General features: G+C 42.2%; 2 protein-coding genes across 2 annotated transcripts in view; both read right to left on the bottom strand.

Annotated features, from left to right (window-relative positions):
* The window catches only part of ALG9 (ALG9 alpha-1,2-mannosyltransferase), a 119,391-nt gene extending 116,978 nt beyond the window's left edge, over window positions 1-2,413 (bottom strand). Inside the window, exon 1 of the mRNA XM_072611129.1 lies at window positions 1,542-2,413. Within this exon, the coding sequence (XP_072467230.1) occupies window positions 1,542-1,855 (314 nt within the window). The 5' untranslated portion in view covers window positions 1,856-2,413. The remainder of the gene's footprint in view (window positions 1-1,541) is intronic.
* Window positions 2,414-8,719: 6,306 nt separating this feature from the next.
* FDXACB1 (ferredoxin-fold anticodon binding domain containing 1) lies at window positions 8,720-13,686 on the bottom strand. The gene is made up of 5 exons (XM_072611131.1): window positions 13,515-13,686; window positions 12,803-12,959; window positions 11,015-11,218; window positions 10,716-10,874; window positions 8,720-10,156 (listed from the first exon to the last, which is right to left on the bottom strand). Exons 1-5 carry the CDS (start codon window positions 13,684-13,686, stop codon window positions 8,971-8,973), a joined length of 1,878 nt encoding a protein of 625 aa, XP_072467232.1. The 3' UTR covers window positions 8,720-8,970.
* Window positions 13,687-13,715: the final 29 nt, after the last annotated feature.

Below are 13,715 nucleotides of genomic sequence, written 5' to 3'. Positions count from 1 at the left end.
GCAACAGCAGCCAGGAAGTCTGGGTAAAGCCTCTGGCAGAAGGCCAGGCTTGAGGTGAAGTCAGGGAAAGCAAGAAGCTGATGTCAAGGGTCCGAACGTTCCAGACCAGCTAGAGATGGAATGTCATGTACGGGAAAAATGGAGATGGGCAACGGACTGCCATGTTCCCAGAGGCTGAACCAACAAAACTTGAGCCAAGAATGCATGAAAGAAAAAAAATAGGAAGAGACAGGGTAATAAGGAGCTTTAAAATGCCAAATAGAGGACTTTACATTTAATCCTGAATGCACAGGGATGACCTGCAGCCACATGTAGCCCTCTAGGTCCCTGAGTGCCCTTTTGGATTCTGTCAAAGGGCTGCACTTGAGGACCCCACATGTGGCCTCAAGGCTGAAGGTTCCCCATCCCTGCAGTATGGGATAACTGGAGCTCACTGAGCAGCCTTTTGCCCTAGAAAATTCATCTTGGCAGCTGAGTGGAGGCTGGACTGGAAAGAAGAGAGACTTGAGGTAGTCAGAAGGCTACTGCACTAGTGCAGGTGAGGGGGGAGTAAGGCCTGCACTAAGGCTGTGGCCCCAGGAGGGGAGACAAGATGGGATCCCAAAGAAAAGACAAGATCTGGCAACAGACTGGATATGTGAGGTAAGTGTGAATGAGAAGTCAGTGGCACCAGTGAAGGAGGAAACAGCTGGCACCGACATTTCTTGAAGTAGGAGATGGTGATGGGGACACCGAGATGCTGATAGAAAAGTTCTCTGACAGAGTTCCCAGAGGCTGATGGAGAAGAAGGGGCCCTCTCAAGCTCTTCCTCTTCTGCCTTCAGCACTCTGGGATCCAGGCACAGCTGTGAACCTAGAAAACAAAGCCAAGGCCGGACCATCCCAGGGGCTGGGCTGACCACTTCCTCCGCCTGGAACCAACCTGCCCTTTTAAGTGGCTAGAGAAGTAATCATTCTAATACGTGCAAGGCCACTGCGGGGCCCATGCACGTGTCTCTTAGCCTCGGACCCTGACATCCCTTTCAATGAATGGCAAACTGCTCATCTCCTGGATTCGGGGGCTGGTGAACCCCCCTCCCCTCGAGCCGAAAGGATGCACGAGAAAACTCTGGGACCGCGCTGGTGCCGTTTGGGGGCTCCACCACAGACCACCGGGGAGTCCCGGGCAAGCCACTCTCTGAGCCTCAGTTTCCTGGTCTGTAACAGGAGGGGGCGGAACCAGCTGGGCGATCCCTCGAGTCCCTAGGAGTCGAGGTCGCTCCGGGTCGGGCTCCTTCTCGGAACCCACCCCCTGAGGGTTCAGAAGCCCCCTCCCCTCCTTTCCTGGAGGGCCCGAGCCCGCGGGGGAGGAGGGGTCGCGACCCCGGTCCCGGGGAGAAGGAGGAAGAGAGAAAGGGGGAGGAGAGAGTGGGACACTTAGGGGAGGGGGCGGGCCCAAGAATGAAGAGGGATCCCCGGGGAAGGGATTGGGAAGCCGGGCCGACCGCAGGGCCGGGGGAGGGAGGCCTCCCGGGCACGCCCCCGCCATTTTCCCGCCCGTACTCAGCTCGCTGATCCGAGGCAGTCGTCGCTTCTCGGCCGGGAGGCTCCTCCCGAAGCTTGGCCGGGTCTCCGCCGCTGCCGCCGCTGCTTCCCTTGAGCCGCTGCCTGGCCCCCCGAGCCGCCATAGCAAGTATGGGCAAGGGAAGAGGTTGTGCCCAATGAAGTCCGCGCTCTTGACGCCATGGCTGGTTTGGGCGAACGGTGGCCGCCGAGGTACGAAATGCCTCCCACGAACCGAAGCGCTCGAGTTCTGTGTATTCGGTCATTTGAGGACAGTTTTCCCATGGAAGAAGAGAAATGACCGCCACACTCATACCTCTCCCATATTTTTAATCTGTGCCTCAAATGTTCTTCCATTCTCCATCCTGTCTGTTTCTCCACGACCTAACACAGCCCCTCTAAACAGCCCCGGGCTCCCTTAAGGCACGTTTGATTCCCCATACAAAGGGATACATTCCGCTTGCCAACTGCGGACACAGTCCCGGCTACTCCCAGTTACTTGCGTGACTCTTCACTCGAAGTTGTTTGGGGGCTGGCCTATTGGACACAAAGTATCCTCTTCATATTGGTGGTAAACTTCATGAGGCAGAGCTGAAGAAGACCAGCAAGGAATGCCTTAATTTGAAGTCAGTGCATTAAAGAGATGAAAAAAGGAGTGTCACTCATGTGTTTGTATTTTGGCATGCTCCAGTTTCTCAAGAGAAGAAACCCTTGGCTATCAGCTAAAACGATTACTAATCTCACTTTTCTTCTGTGCGATGTTCATTCCACCTTTCTACTTTTTCTATTCCATGAATTTCAGTATATTTTCTAAAGGCAACTTTGCAGTGAGTTCTAAGATGATAGGAGCCTGGGCAAAGGAATATGTCAAAACATCCCAGCTGCTGAAGATGCTCACCTCTAACTCCCTACACCTGATTATTAATTGCCAAGTCCTGCTGGCTTTTTCCCTCTAGTATGTGTCAATGGAGCCATAATCAGTGGGAAACTTAGAGGACATGAAAAGCTAACCCACTTTTTCAGTAGAGTAGCCATAGAAGGGAGCCAGGTAGGGAAGCAGTATTTTTCATGGTGGTCTTTTTTGCAGATATTCATTATGAACAATGCCATAACATGGGATGATCAAGTATCCCAGAAAACGTTTCTTGCTCTCATTTGTAGTAAACCAAAATCAACTCCCTTGTTTGTGTCTCCACAGAGAACCTGTGAGCTTCCTTTTATTCATCTCCAACTTCAATTTGCCTCTTGACTTTATCAATAGCGTCAATATTGGTACTGTTCAGTGTCTTCCACCAAAATGTACCTACTTGGTGTATATTTTATGTATACTTATATAAGTAAATTCTACCTCTCCAAAAGAATGTAAACTTCTTACGTTCTGCTGTATTGGCAGAGAACATTCCTTTTTTTTTTGTCTTGTATTCCTGTGCTTTGCACAGTACCTGGCACCGAAAAGGCACTTAATACTCCATTAATAGAATGAATAATGAATGAATGAAAATGTATTAAGTACAGTAGAGATAAAAATATGAAAGTAAGATAATTTCTTATAAAGAATTCACATTTTAATATGGGAGACAGCATATATAGAAGGCTTCTTTGACTATATATGTATATATACATATATACACATATATGTTACAGAGAGTTAGTAGTGTTAGAAATGTAAAAGAAAACATCAATAAAATATTTTTTAAATGCACAGAACAAAAGAGTACAGTAGGGAACACAGAGTAATTTTGTTATCCTCTTCTTAACTGATTGGTTGGCTGATTGTTGTCCTTCATATTCAAAGAGGACCAAAATGACATCACCATGATAAAATGAAATTTCATTGTGTCTGGCTGTGACTGATCAGACCAATATGAGCTCGGAATGCTCTACCACAGGTTGGGCACAGATAGTCCATGTGAATATTGGGGGGTGGATACCTCAAATTTGTGCATTCTATGTTGACTTTGTGCTGTCTCAATTCTGCTTTGCTCAAAGAGAACAGCACCCTTCCTAATGGGCACACCATGCAGAGTGGTCCTGTGCCAGTGTCTCCCATGTTGCACAGTCAAATCCAAAGTTCTTGAGAGACCTTGAGAGTGTCCTTGTATCGTTTCTTCTGACCAGCATGTGACTGCCTGGTCAGATTTTATTCTCCATAAAATAGTCTTTTTGGCAAGCGTACATTTTGCATTCAAACAACATGGCCAGCCCATTGGAGTTGCATTCTTTGAGGCATAGTTTGAATGCTTGGTAGTTCAGTTTGAGCAAAACTATACCATATGTAATATATATGTGTATATATGTACATACATGTAAATATATGTGATAACTTTCTTATACAATCCCCATTCTTTGTTGTATATTAAAATGTTTATGACAAGTTCATAAAAGGTTTAAAATAAAAAAATACATGAGCATCTACCCATATGCTTACACACACACACACACATATATACATACTCATACGTTACTACATAAGTAGCTTCATCTTTTACTTATGTTTGAATGTGACCAACAGTACTTTCTAAAATGTAAAAACAGTTCTTTAGAATGTGGCTGAAGATGCAACTTCCAAAATTTGGCACCTCACTTAATTCTGTTTGGTCTCAAAGCCCTCCAAAAGCTCCATAAGGGCAAGGACTTTAACTCATTTAGGTATCCACCACATCACCTAGCACTATGTCTTCCATATAAGAAACATTTGAAAAGTCTAGTCAAATGAATGGAAAAGGACAATGATTTTCTGTTGCTATAGTGAGCTTGATTTGAGGCTGGCTATCTTCGAGGCTCCTTTTCTAGCTATTTTACTCCATAATTTTCAAAATAGGGATGCTCAGAAATCCAGGATGTCCCTATCCTCTTGACAACATGGCAGCAAAGGGCTGGAACTAGTGCATGGATAGGATTTTAATAGCGTATTTAGATAGTCGAGTTTCTGCTGTTGGCTTATTATCCACACATAGGAGGTTAATGTCTTAATACACTATTGAAATCCTCTGTACAAAGTTTGTTCCATCCAGTTTGAAATGTCCAAAAGGTAATACAGGAGTGAAACTTAGGGAAGAAACTGAGGCAGGATATAAGGATACAGTATGCACAGAACCGACAGTCAAACCCATGGATAACACCAAAATAGAGTGCATAGAGAAGAGGGTCTGGGACAGAGCTTTGGGGAACACATATATAGTACTTCTTCCTCCTGTCCCTGTACCTCTGCACTAGCCATCCTCAATGACAGGAATACCCTCCCTCTTCAAGTCCACAGAGTTCCCCTTTTCCTTCAAGATATAGTTCAAGCATTGCCTCCTACATGAAGCTTTTCCTAATCTTGGCTACTAATGCCCTTCTTCCCTGCCTTGCATTTATTTTATATTTATTCTGTATATATTTATACATATAGATGTTGTTTCCCCTAACAGAATGTAAGTTCCTCCAGAGCAGGAATTGACTCATTTTTTAATTTGTATCCCAAGTATCCGGAATGTAATACCATAGGTGCTTAATAAATGTTTGTTGTTTGATATCCAAATTCTGGGATATGTGCCTAAGGACCCAAGAAAGAATCTATCCTCCAAGTTAATGCGTAACAAAAGAAGCCAGGAAAAGAAACAGATGTAAAGGAGGAAGGATCGACAAGAAAGGTAAAGGAAACTGGATTGACATAGTTATAAAAATAAAGTACCAGTGAGAATGTGCTCAATAGTATCGAAGACAGAAGAAAAAATTTAGAATGAGAATAAAGAAGCCAAAAGATACGTTTTACCTAATAAACTATAAGTAGAGATTTTCAATTTATTTGGTCTATAGAACAAAATATATCTGTTTCCTGTTTCAGTATCCTCTGGCATTACTTCCTAGGTTTATCTTTTTCTAAGTTTTCAAAAGTATACACTATCTTACTAAAAAGTATATAATTTAACTCCTTACTAAAATCACAAAGAATCAGTCATTGACAAGTTATTGGCATAGGGCTTACCAGCATATTTTTTTTCTTAATTTATTTTTAGTTTTCAACATTCACTTCCATAAGTTTTAGATTTTCTTCTCCTTCCTCCACAAGGTGTCATGCAATCTGATATAGGCTCTACAAATACATTCCTATTAAACGTGTTTTCACAAGGGTCATATTGCATAGAAGAAATATAATGAATGGGAGAAACCTTGAGAAAGAAAAAAAAGAAAATAGTCTGCTTCACTCTGCATTCCAATTCTATAGTTCTTTCTCTGGATGTGGATGGCACTTTCCATCACCAGTCCTTTGGAATTGTTTTAGGTCCTTGCATTGCTAAGATCAGTCCTTGCACACTGTGGCTGTTACTGTGTACAATATCCTCCTGGTTTTGTTCACTTCACTCACCATCAGTTCACATAAGTCTTTCCAGGTTTTTTTGAAATCTGCCTGTTCATCATTTCTTATAGCACAATAGTGTTCCATTACATTCATATACCACAACTTGTTCAGCCATTCCCCAATTGATGGGCATCCCCTTCAATTTCTAGTTCTTGGCCACCACTGCTGTATTTTTGTACATGTGGGTCCTTTTCCCATTTTTATGTTCTACTTGGGATACTAGAAGTGGTATTGCTGGATTAAAGGGTATGCACATTTTTGTAGCCCTTTGGGCATAGTTCCAAACTGCTCTCCAGAATGGTTGAATCAGCTCACAGCTCTACCAACAGTGAATTAGTGTTCCAACTTTCCCACATCTCCAACATTTATCATTTTTCTGTTTCATCATGTTAGCCAATCTGATAGGTGTGATGTCTTACCAGTATATGTCAAGTTAAAACACAAAATAAAATATACGGTGCTTGTTCAAGAATTTAGCCATATATGTTTCAAAATATTAGAATCCCAATCACTGGGCTGCATGAGAGAAAACAATGTCTTAAGGAAATATCCCCCAATATAACATTTTTTTATTACTACCAATCACTGTAAATCTAAGAGAATGACAAATACCTTCAAGCTAAACTGATTCAACCTGACAAGTATTTACTGAATATCTATCATATTCCGGGCCCTAAGATAGTCACTGGGGATACAATGACAATGAAAATAAGTCCTTGAGCTAAAAGGACTTATTACATTCTATGAAAATGCACATGAACATGTGTATAAACCCACACAAAAACATATATATGGAGTAAATGATTCTCAGGAGTGGAGATGAAATAGGAAGCAAAAAAAGAATATAATTAGGGTTATCAAACAAGTCCTCTTGTAGAAGGTGGCACCTACACTGTTCTTTGAAGGAAGCTAGGAATTCTACAAAGCAAAAGTGAAGATGTTAAACATTCCAGGAATGGAGGATAACATGTAAAAATATGGAAATGGGAAAGTAAAGGTTTTGTACAGGCAAGAGTAAGCAGCCATTTTATCTAGAAAGATAAACTGGTCAGATTATGAAAGGCTTTAAAAGCTGAACAAAGAAGTTTATATTTTATCCTGAATCTTATAAGGAGCTACTGCAATTTCTTGAGCAAAGGAGTGACAATCAAACTTATGCTTTAAAAATATTGATTTGGTAGCCACATGAGTGATAGATTGGAACAGGAACAGACTAGAAGACAGGGAGACCAGCAAAAGAAGCTGACTGCACTTGCAGGTAAGAGACATAATAAACTCGAGTGTACTCTCCTTCTTTTGTCTTCTATTCTGAGCCTAGCAGAGAGTTACATGAGTGTAAAAAAGGGCACAGATGGGAGAGATGTTGTAGAACAGACATGTCAACTGACTGCCTTTCCTCATAGCCCTAGAACTTAGCACAGTGCCTGATGCCCCCTACATATTTAATAAATACTTGTTGACTTGTCTTGGAGATGAGAAAGACTGAAGCATCAGAATGACTCAAAAGTTGTGAACTTGGAAAAGTTGTAAAATAGGAAGGATGGTAGTAACCTTGACAAAAATATGGATTTTTGTCATACTCAGCTAACTGGCAAAGATGACAAGACGGGAATAGTTAACATTGGATCAGCTGTGGGAACACAGGCACACTAACTAGTTCATTGTTAGTGAGTCAGAACAACCATTTTGGAAAGAAAAATGGAATTATGCAAATAAAGTGACTAAAATGTCCATATTCTTTGACCCAGAGACTGCAGCATTAGGCTTATATACCCACTGATAAGAAGAAAATCTCCATATACCAGAAAATATTTATAACAGCACTTTTTGTGGTAGCAAAGAATGGGAAATAAAGTATGCCTATCAAATGGGAAATGGCTAAACAAAGACATAAAAATAATGGAATATAAGTGTACACTAAGAAAAGACAAATACGATGAATAAAGAGAAGTATGGAAAGACATAATTTGATGCAGCATGAAACAAAGCCAAGAAAAAATATATACTTGACTACAACAGTGTAAAGCACAATCATAAAACAATGAAAAGCAAATGCTGCAAAATTAAATAAGCATGGCTCCAAAGAAGACAAGAGAGAAGATACCCTCACCCTACTCCTTTTGTACAGATGTGGTATATTGTATATGTTTTCATATTTTTTAATGTATTAATTTTGTTGACTTTTTTTTTCCTTTTTTCTATTAAAAAATTGTTATATAGGATGACTCAGAGAGAGGTGTGTGGTGGGATATTGAAGGAAATTCTGGTAATATAAAAAATAAAAATTATCAATGAAAACACATTTTTAAAATTAAGCTAACCTATTCATTGAGAAAAATAAAACATAATGGGAGTGAAAAAAAGAAACAGGGATTTTGAAAGAAGAGTGAGTTTTTTGGGGGAAAATGATTTCTGATTTAGAAATGTTGAATTTAAGACATCTACGGGACAGGGAAATGAAAACAGGGTCAGGAAAGAGATGATATATATATATATAAATTTGGGAGTCATTAGCAAAGAGATGATAACTGAACCATGAGGGCTGGTGAAATCGCTAAGACAAAATGCACAAAGAGAAGAAAAGAGGGCCCAGAATAGGGCTGGGGAATATACAGAGAACAGGACATGGTTTTACGGCAACAAAGGTGGGCCCAGAATAGGGCTGGGGAATATACAGAGAACAGGACATGATTTTACGGCAACAAAGGTGACTGAAAAGAAACAGTTAAAACAGGTAGAACAAGGAGAAAGCAACATCAGAAAAACACAGACAGAGCCTTTAGGAGGAGGGAGTGGTCAGCAGTATAAAAAGCTACCAAGAAGTCAAGAATGATGACGACTGAGAAAGGGCATTACATTTAGGAGCCAGGAGTTCGTAAGTAATCTTGGAGACAGCAGTTTCAATCAGGTGGTAGAGACAGAAACCAGAATGCAGAAGGTTGAGATCTGAGTGGCTCAGCAAAATAATTGCTAGTCAGAAACTGGGAAACAGTCTTTGATGTAGAAAGAACACATACTTTTCTTTTCAGTCATGCCAACACTTGAAGAAAACGACATAATTCCATTATTTGTGGAACAATAATTCTACCTCACTGTCACATGTAAACTCTGCTGTATCTCATTCCTAAGCCGGTTTTGAATCAGTATTGTCTGCTGGTGACTCAAAGCTCGGTCACAAGCCTGGTAGGTCAGTCTATAGCAAAGGCTGACCTGTCCAGTTTGTGGGTGCTGGAAGTGATTAAGGAGCTGGATAGATGTGATCATATCCTGAGACACAGCTCGAGCCACAGTGTGAAATTCTACTTCATCAAATCTTCTATCTTCATTTAGCCAAAAGCTAACATCATGTACATAAGATGGAGGATAGAGGGAAAAAGTCTTAAAGGGTTCTACTTTTTCAGGGACAAAATGATCTAGAAAACGTTCATCAAAGGTCCATAAAATTCTCCAGTCAGGGATCCCCCATACCAGCATGACTAAAAGGTCCAAGTTCACAGACACAAATACAAAATCCAAGTCTCTGTATAACTGGTTTGTAGCAGATGTTACAATAGAGCCAATAACCAGACCCACAGTTTTATCTGGACCAAAATTGTGAGGCTTCACGCAAATCATATAATCTTTTTCGTTTTTCTGAGGCTTAAATGTCAGAGAGCTGCTCAGTTCAGGGCCATCTGGCAATCTCTGAGTGAGAAGGGCACGTAGAGAGCATTTCAGGTGCTCCAGGAATAACTGAAGACAGGAATCATTCATTTTTTTATTAAACCCATGAATAAATAAAGTCTCATGAAATGCTGGTAGCATGAAAGGTGAAATAAGGCATTTCCTGAAAACAGGACCACTGAGGATGTACAGAGAGCCAGGGAGGAAAGATGGTCCTTGGATGACATCCTGCGCAGAAACTAGGAGGGAGGGTCTGAGAAGGAACTTTGTTGGAGTTTGGATTCTCTTCTGGGTCTCTTGTTCCCTGTTCCACTCAGGTTCTTTCTGAAGATGGAGCCTTGAAAATGACACCAGAAAATCCTCCATATCACATGTTATTTCATCAGCCAACAGCTCAGAATGTGGAATTTTCTCTTTTTGGGGAACAATCCAAAAGGGAACTGATGGAGAGTCAGAGCTCCAGGCAACGTGACTATCACAGCCTTTCTCTGGAAGCAAAGGAGGGGGGCATTTTATCCTCTGAAGTGAAAAGGTTTTACCGAGCTCAGCAATCAGCTTTTCATTTATGGTCTTGACAGGATGACTTGAATTTGTTTCAAGGAAACCCCTGTTTGATACAAAAGAGAAATCTTTCTTTTAACTTAAAAAAATACTATCCTTTAGATAGAATTAAAAACACAAATAACAAATAGCAAGAGGAGTTACCTGGAAGCTTAAGAAATTAAAGAAACTCTCTATTTTGATAACAGCATCATGTAGTGACTAGAGACCCAGGCAGACCTGGGCTCAAATCCTACCTTTGACACGTAATTGCTGTGTGACCTTGAGCAATCAATAAATCTTTCAGTTTGTATGTTGCAGAGAAGATGCTGACCAGCACAGGAAGAGGTAGATTCCATACCTAGGAGGTCTAGTTCCTAGCCCTATCGCCTACTATAAACAAGAATGCACTGATTCAGGATCCCAACTACTACCTTTATACATGATAAACTAAAACACATAGTCATTGTAATTATTGAAAATCTGGGGAATGACAGACTGACAATTTTATAGGGATCATTATCATCATTAATCATTTAGCATTTGTAGGACACAGAACTGCCTTCCATCAAATTAATTAGTACACACTCTGAGATGGACGGTATTTGCAGAAAATAACAGATTACCTGTTTATCTTCCCTACAAGTGCTTCTGGTACAGAGAAGGAAACCCAATGGTCATCCAGTCTAACTCTGCAGATCATAGAGTGGGATTCTTCAAAAGGTAAGCTCCGGGTGAAGACATGATTCAAAGCTCCTTCAATGTGGAAGGACTTGTTCTGACTCCTGGCAAAACACAAGACTCTAATTATGTGCTGAATAATTCCTAGAGGACTGAATCAAAAAAAATATCAGAGAAAATGCCATAGCTCAGGTTTTAACTGAGAGGTGAGAGAAAAGGCTTGGGTATCACTAATGTGTGTTACCTGTATCCAGTGCACTTGTACCCTGGCACAGCATCAGAGCTGAAAGGATGAATGCTGCTCAAAATGAGGCCTCCTCCAGCTGCCATAGCTACTACTTGCCAACTATTGTGCCATTCTCTCCTGGGACAATCAGCAGGAGTTCCACCTTGTCCCCTGCACAATGCCACGTGGACCTCCCCTCTGTCCGCAAGGACATCAACACAGCTACAGAGAAAGAAGAGTTATTCATCAATAGCTGTTAGAAATAACCATAAGTGTCACCAATAGACCCAGATTTAGACTGTCTTTTAAGGATCAAACTTTTAAGAAATCTGGCTACAAGTGAATAAAAATGAGAATAAAATCAAAATCTGTGTACAATCTGTGTGTATGTTTCAACCAGAAGCATTATATTGATACTGGAAAGACCAGCGTCTGCAAGACTACTGAAAATGTGTCAGAGGGATTCATTTTCCTAATTATTTAAGCCATGTATTTTTTTTTCTTCCCTAAGAGTTAACCTACAAAACTGTCACTTAAATGCTACTTTATACTACTAATCTCTTGAGCAAGATTACACAAGTCAAATCCCTTGAACATGTCATTCTTCCGGAATTCTTCCCCACCTGAAATAGTCTTCCCTTATAGACTTGACAACTGGATGGAACAGGCCTCCAACCTTTGGATGGCCAGAGCCAAACAAAGCAGGTTAGCAAGTTTGAGAGAGAAGAGTCAGGAATCAAACAGAAGTTTAATTTCAAAGTACGGTAAATTGCCTGTGAGTAAGGACATACGTGCTGGAGCCCCACCCCACAGAGATGGGGGGTGTCTTTACACCCTATTTAGTGTGGAGAGCTCTCAATACTTATGCCAATGGCAGAGAAGTGAGATGTACCCCTGACAATGAAGGGGAACAGCAACAATGTGACAAGTTTGATTCACAGCAGGGCTTCCTGACCAGAAACAATTCTGGGATTTTGCTGTGGCTGAGGTCATCCTGAGGATGAGTACAAAGGACTGTTGTTATGCCAAACACAGGGCACATCTTGTTTGCTGGACCTTAGCTCTGGAAAACAGGGTGTCTCCTCATATCTGGACAGACTCCACATACCAAATTCAATGCTTCCTTCAAGGAAATATCTTTCTGACAATAACTGTATAACCCTGAGCAAGTCACTTAACTTTTCTGAGCTTGTGTCCTCATGTGTAAAATTAAAAGGTTGGACTAGATAATTCCTAAGGTCCTTTCCAGCTCTAAATCTATACTCCAATGCTTTTTCAGCATTTAATTCTGACCTCCAACATGTCACATTACCTGGACAGCATTTCCCCTACTCTTCTCTCCCCTGCCTGGTTTCCCATAGTTAAGTTATCACTTGCTACACACAAAGTGTGACCACTTTGAAAAGAAACATATATACGTCTGATATTTTATATATGCATACATAATACGTTGTAAATATATATATATACATACACACATATTCATGTGTATATATACCCACACAGAAACATATACAGGAAATACAACGTAAAGGACCATGTACAACAGAGACTGGGGGGAAAGGAGGCCTATGTGTTTATCATTTTGTGTGTGTGTGTGTTGTGTAACGGGAGGGAAGGACAAAGGCTATTATATGTTATATAATACAGAGCATATAACATATTATATTATATATCCGTTATTTACGTATCCTATATATTTAAATAATCCTTATTTCAAGTCTCAGCTATTCCTCTAGCGCTGGGCTCACTGTCACACACTTTCCGTGCTCTACACCAAGTCTGGTAAACCTGGGCCCGCCTCACCTCTGGAAAAACCTGGCAAGCAGCTCCCTGTTTTTCGCCACTCCAGCTTTGCGCCCACAGTGCGGAAAGTTGAAATAAATTCGGTCGAACTTCCATCCATCCGCTCCAAAGACGTCTGCCAGCTTGGTACAGTCCACCCCGAAGCGCACCTCAGCACCTGGGGCAGAAGCAGTTGTGTGGGGAGCGTGAGGGGCAGGGAGCGGGTCACTCCCGAGCTCAGCTCAGCGCGGGATCAAGAGCTTTTCCTCCAGCTTCCAACAAGCTGTTCAATTCAACAAACTTTTATTAAACGCTGGACAAGTACAGGGCATGCAAAAAACCAAACGGCAGTCCCTGCCCTCAAGGGGCTTCCCATCCACTGGGGGAGACAACGAATAAACACACGCAACAGCAAGGAAATGACTACAATGGGAAAGCACTGGTACTCATGGGTTAGGGAAGGCTTCCTCCAGAGGGGAGCTTTTAGTTGAGACTCAAAGTCTGGGAGGTCAGCGGTCGGGGCAGAAGAGGGATGACCTCTGAGGAAGAGGGAACAAGCAGAGAGATCACGCTGGGAGGAACAAGATAAAGCCAAACCCAGCTCCTCGCACAGGTTAGGATGCAGGGGGCAAAGAGAAGATGCGCGTGGTCGCGGGGGCGGGGCTCAGGGAGGAGCGAGGCTTCGTTAATTGCGGCGGGGGCGGAGCTTGGGCGAGGGGCGGGGTCTCGCTACCTCTCTCGCGTAGGCGTCGCAGGTTCTCCCGGAACGCGGGGTCCCCAGCCAAGGCCGTGGGTTCCTGGGGACACGTGGCGAGGAGACGAGTGCCGGGCCCTTGAACCTCGCTCAAGGCGGCGGCAAAGGAGAAATTCCCCTCCCCAACCAGCAGGAGGCGGCGAGCGACCATGTTCCCTCAGCTCTCTGGGCCCCATCAGC

Source organism: Notamacropus eugenii, chromosome 5 (assembly GCF_028372415.1).
Source record: "Notamacropus eugenii isolate mMacEug1 chromosome 5, mMacEug1.pri_v2, whole genome shotgun sequence".
NCBI lineage: Eukaryota > Metazoa > Chordata > Mammalia > Diprotodontia > Macropodidae > Notamacropus > Notamacropus eugenii.
Note: the sequence above shows the minus strand (reverse complement) of the source record. Positions and strands in the feature narration are given on the sequence as shown.

Excerpts from the sequence above, each read along its gene's own strand:
- FDXACB1 (XM_072611131.1), bottom strand. The coding sequence starts at position 13,686 with ATGGTCGCTCGCCGCCTCCTGCTGGTTGGGGAGGGGAATTTCTCCTTT. Across the intron at positions 10,875-11,014 it reads TACAAGTGCACTGGATACAG|GAGTCAGAACAAGTCCTTCC; the intron begins GTAACACACATT and ends GTGTTTTGCCAG. Across the intron at positions 10,157-10,715 it reads CTTGTAGGGAAGATAAACAG|GGGTTTCCTTGAAACAAATT; the intron begins GTAATCTGTTAT and ends TGTATCAAACAG.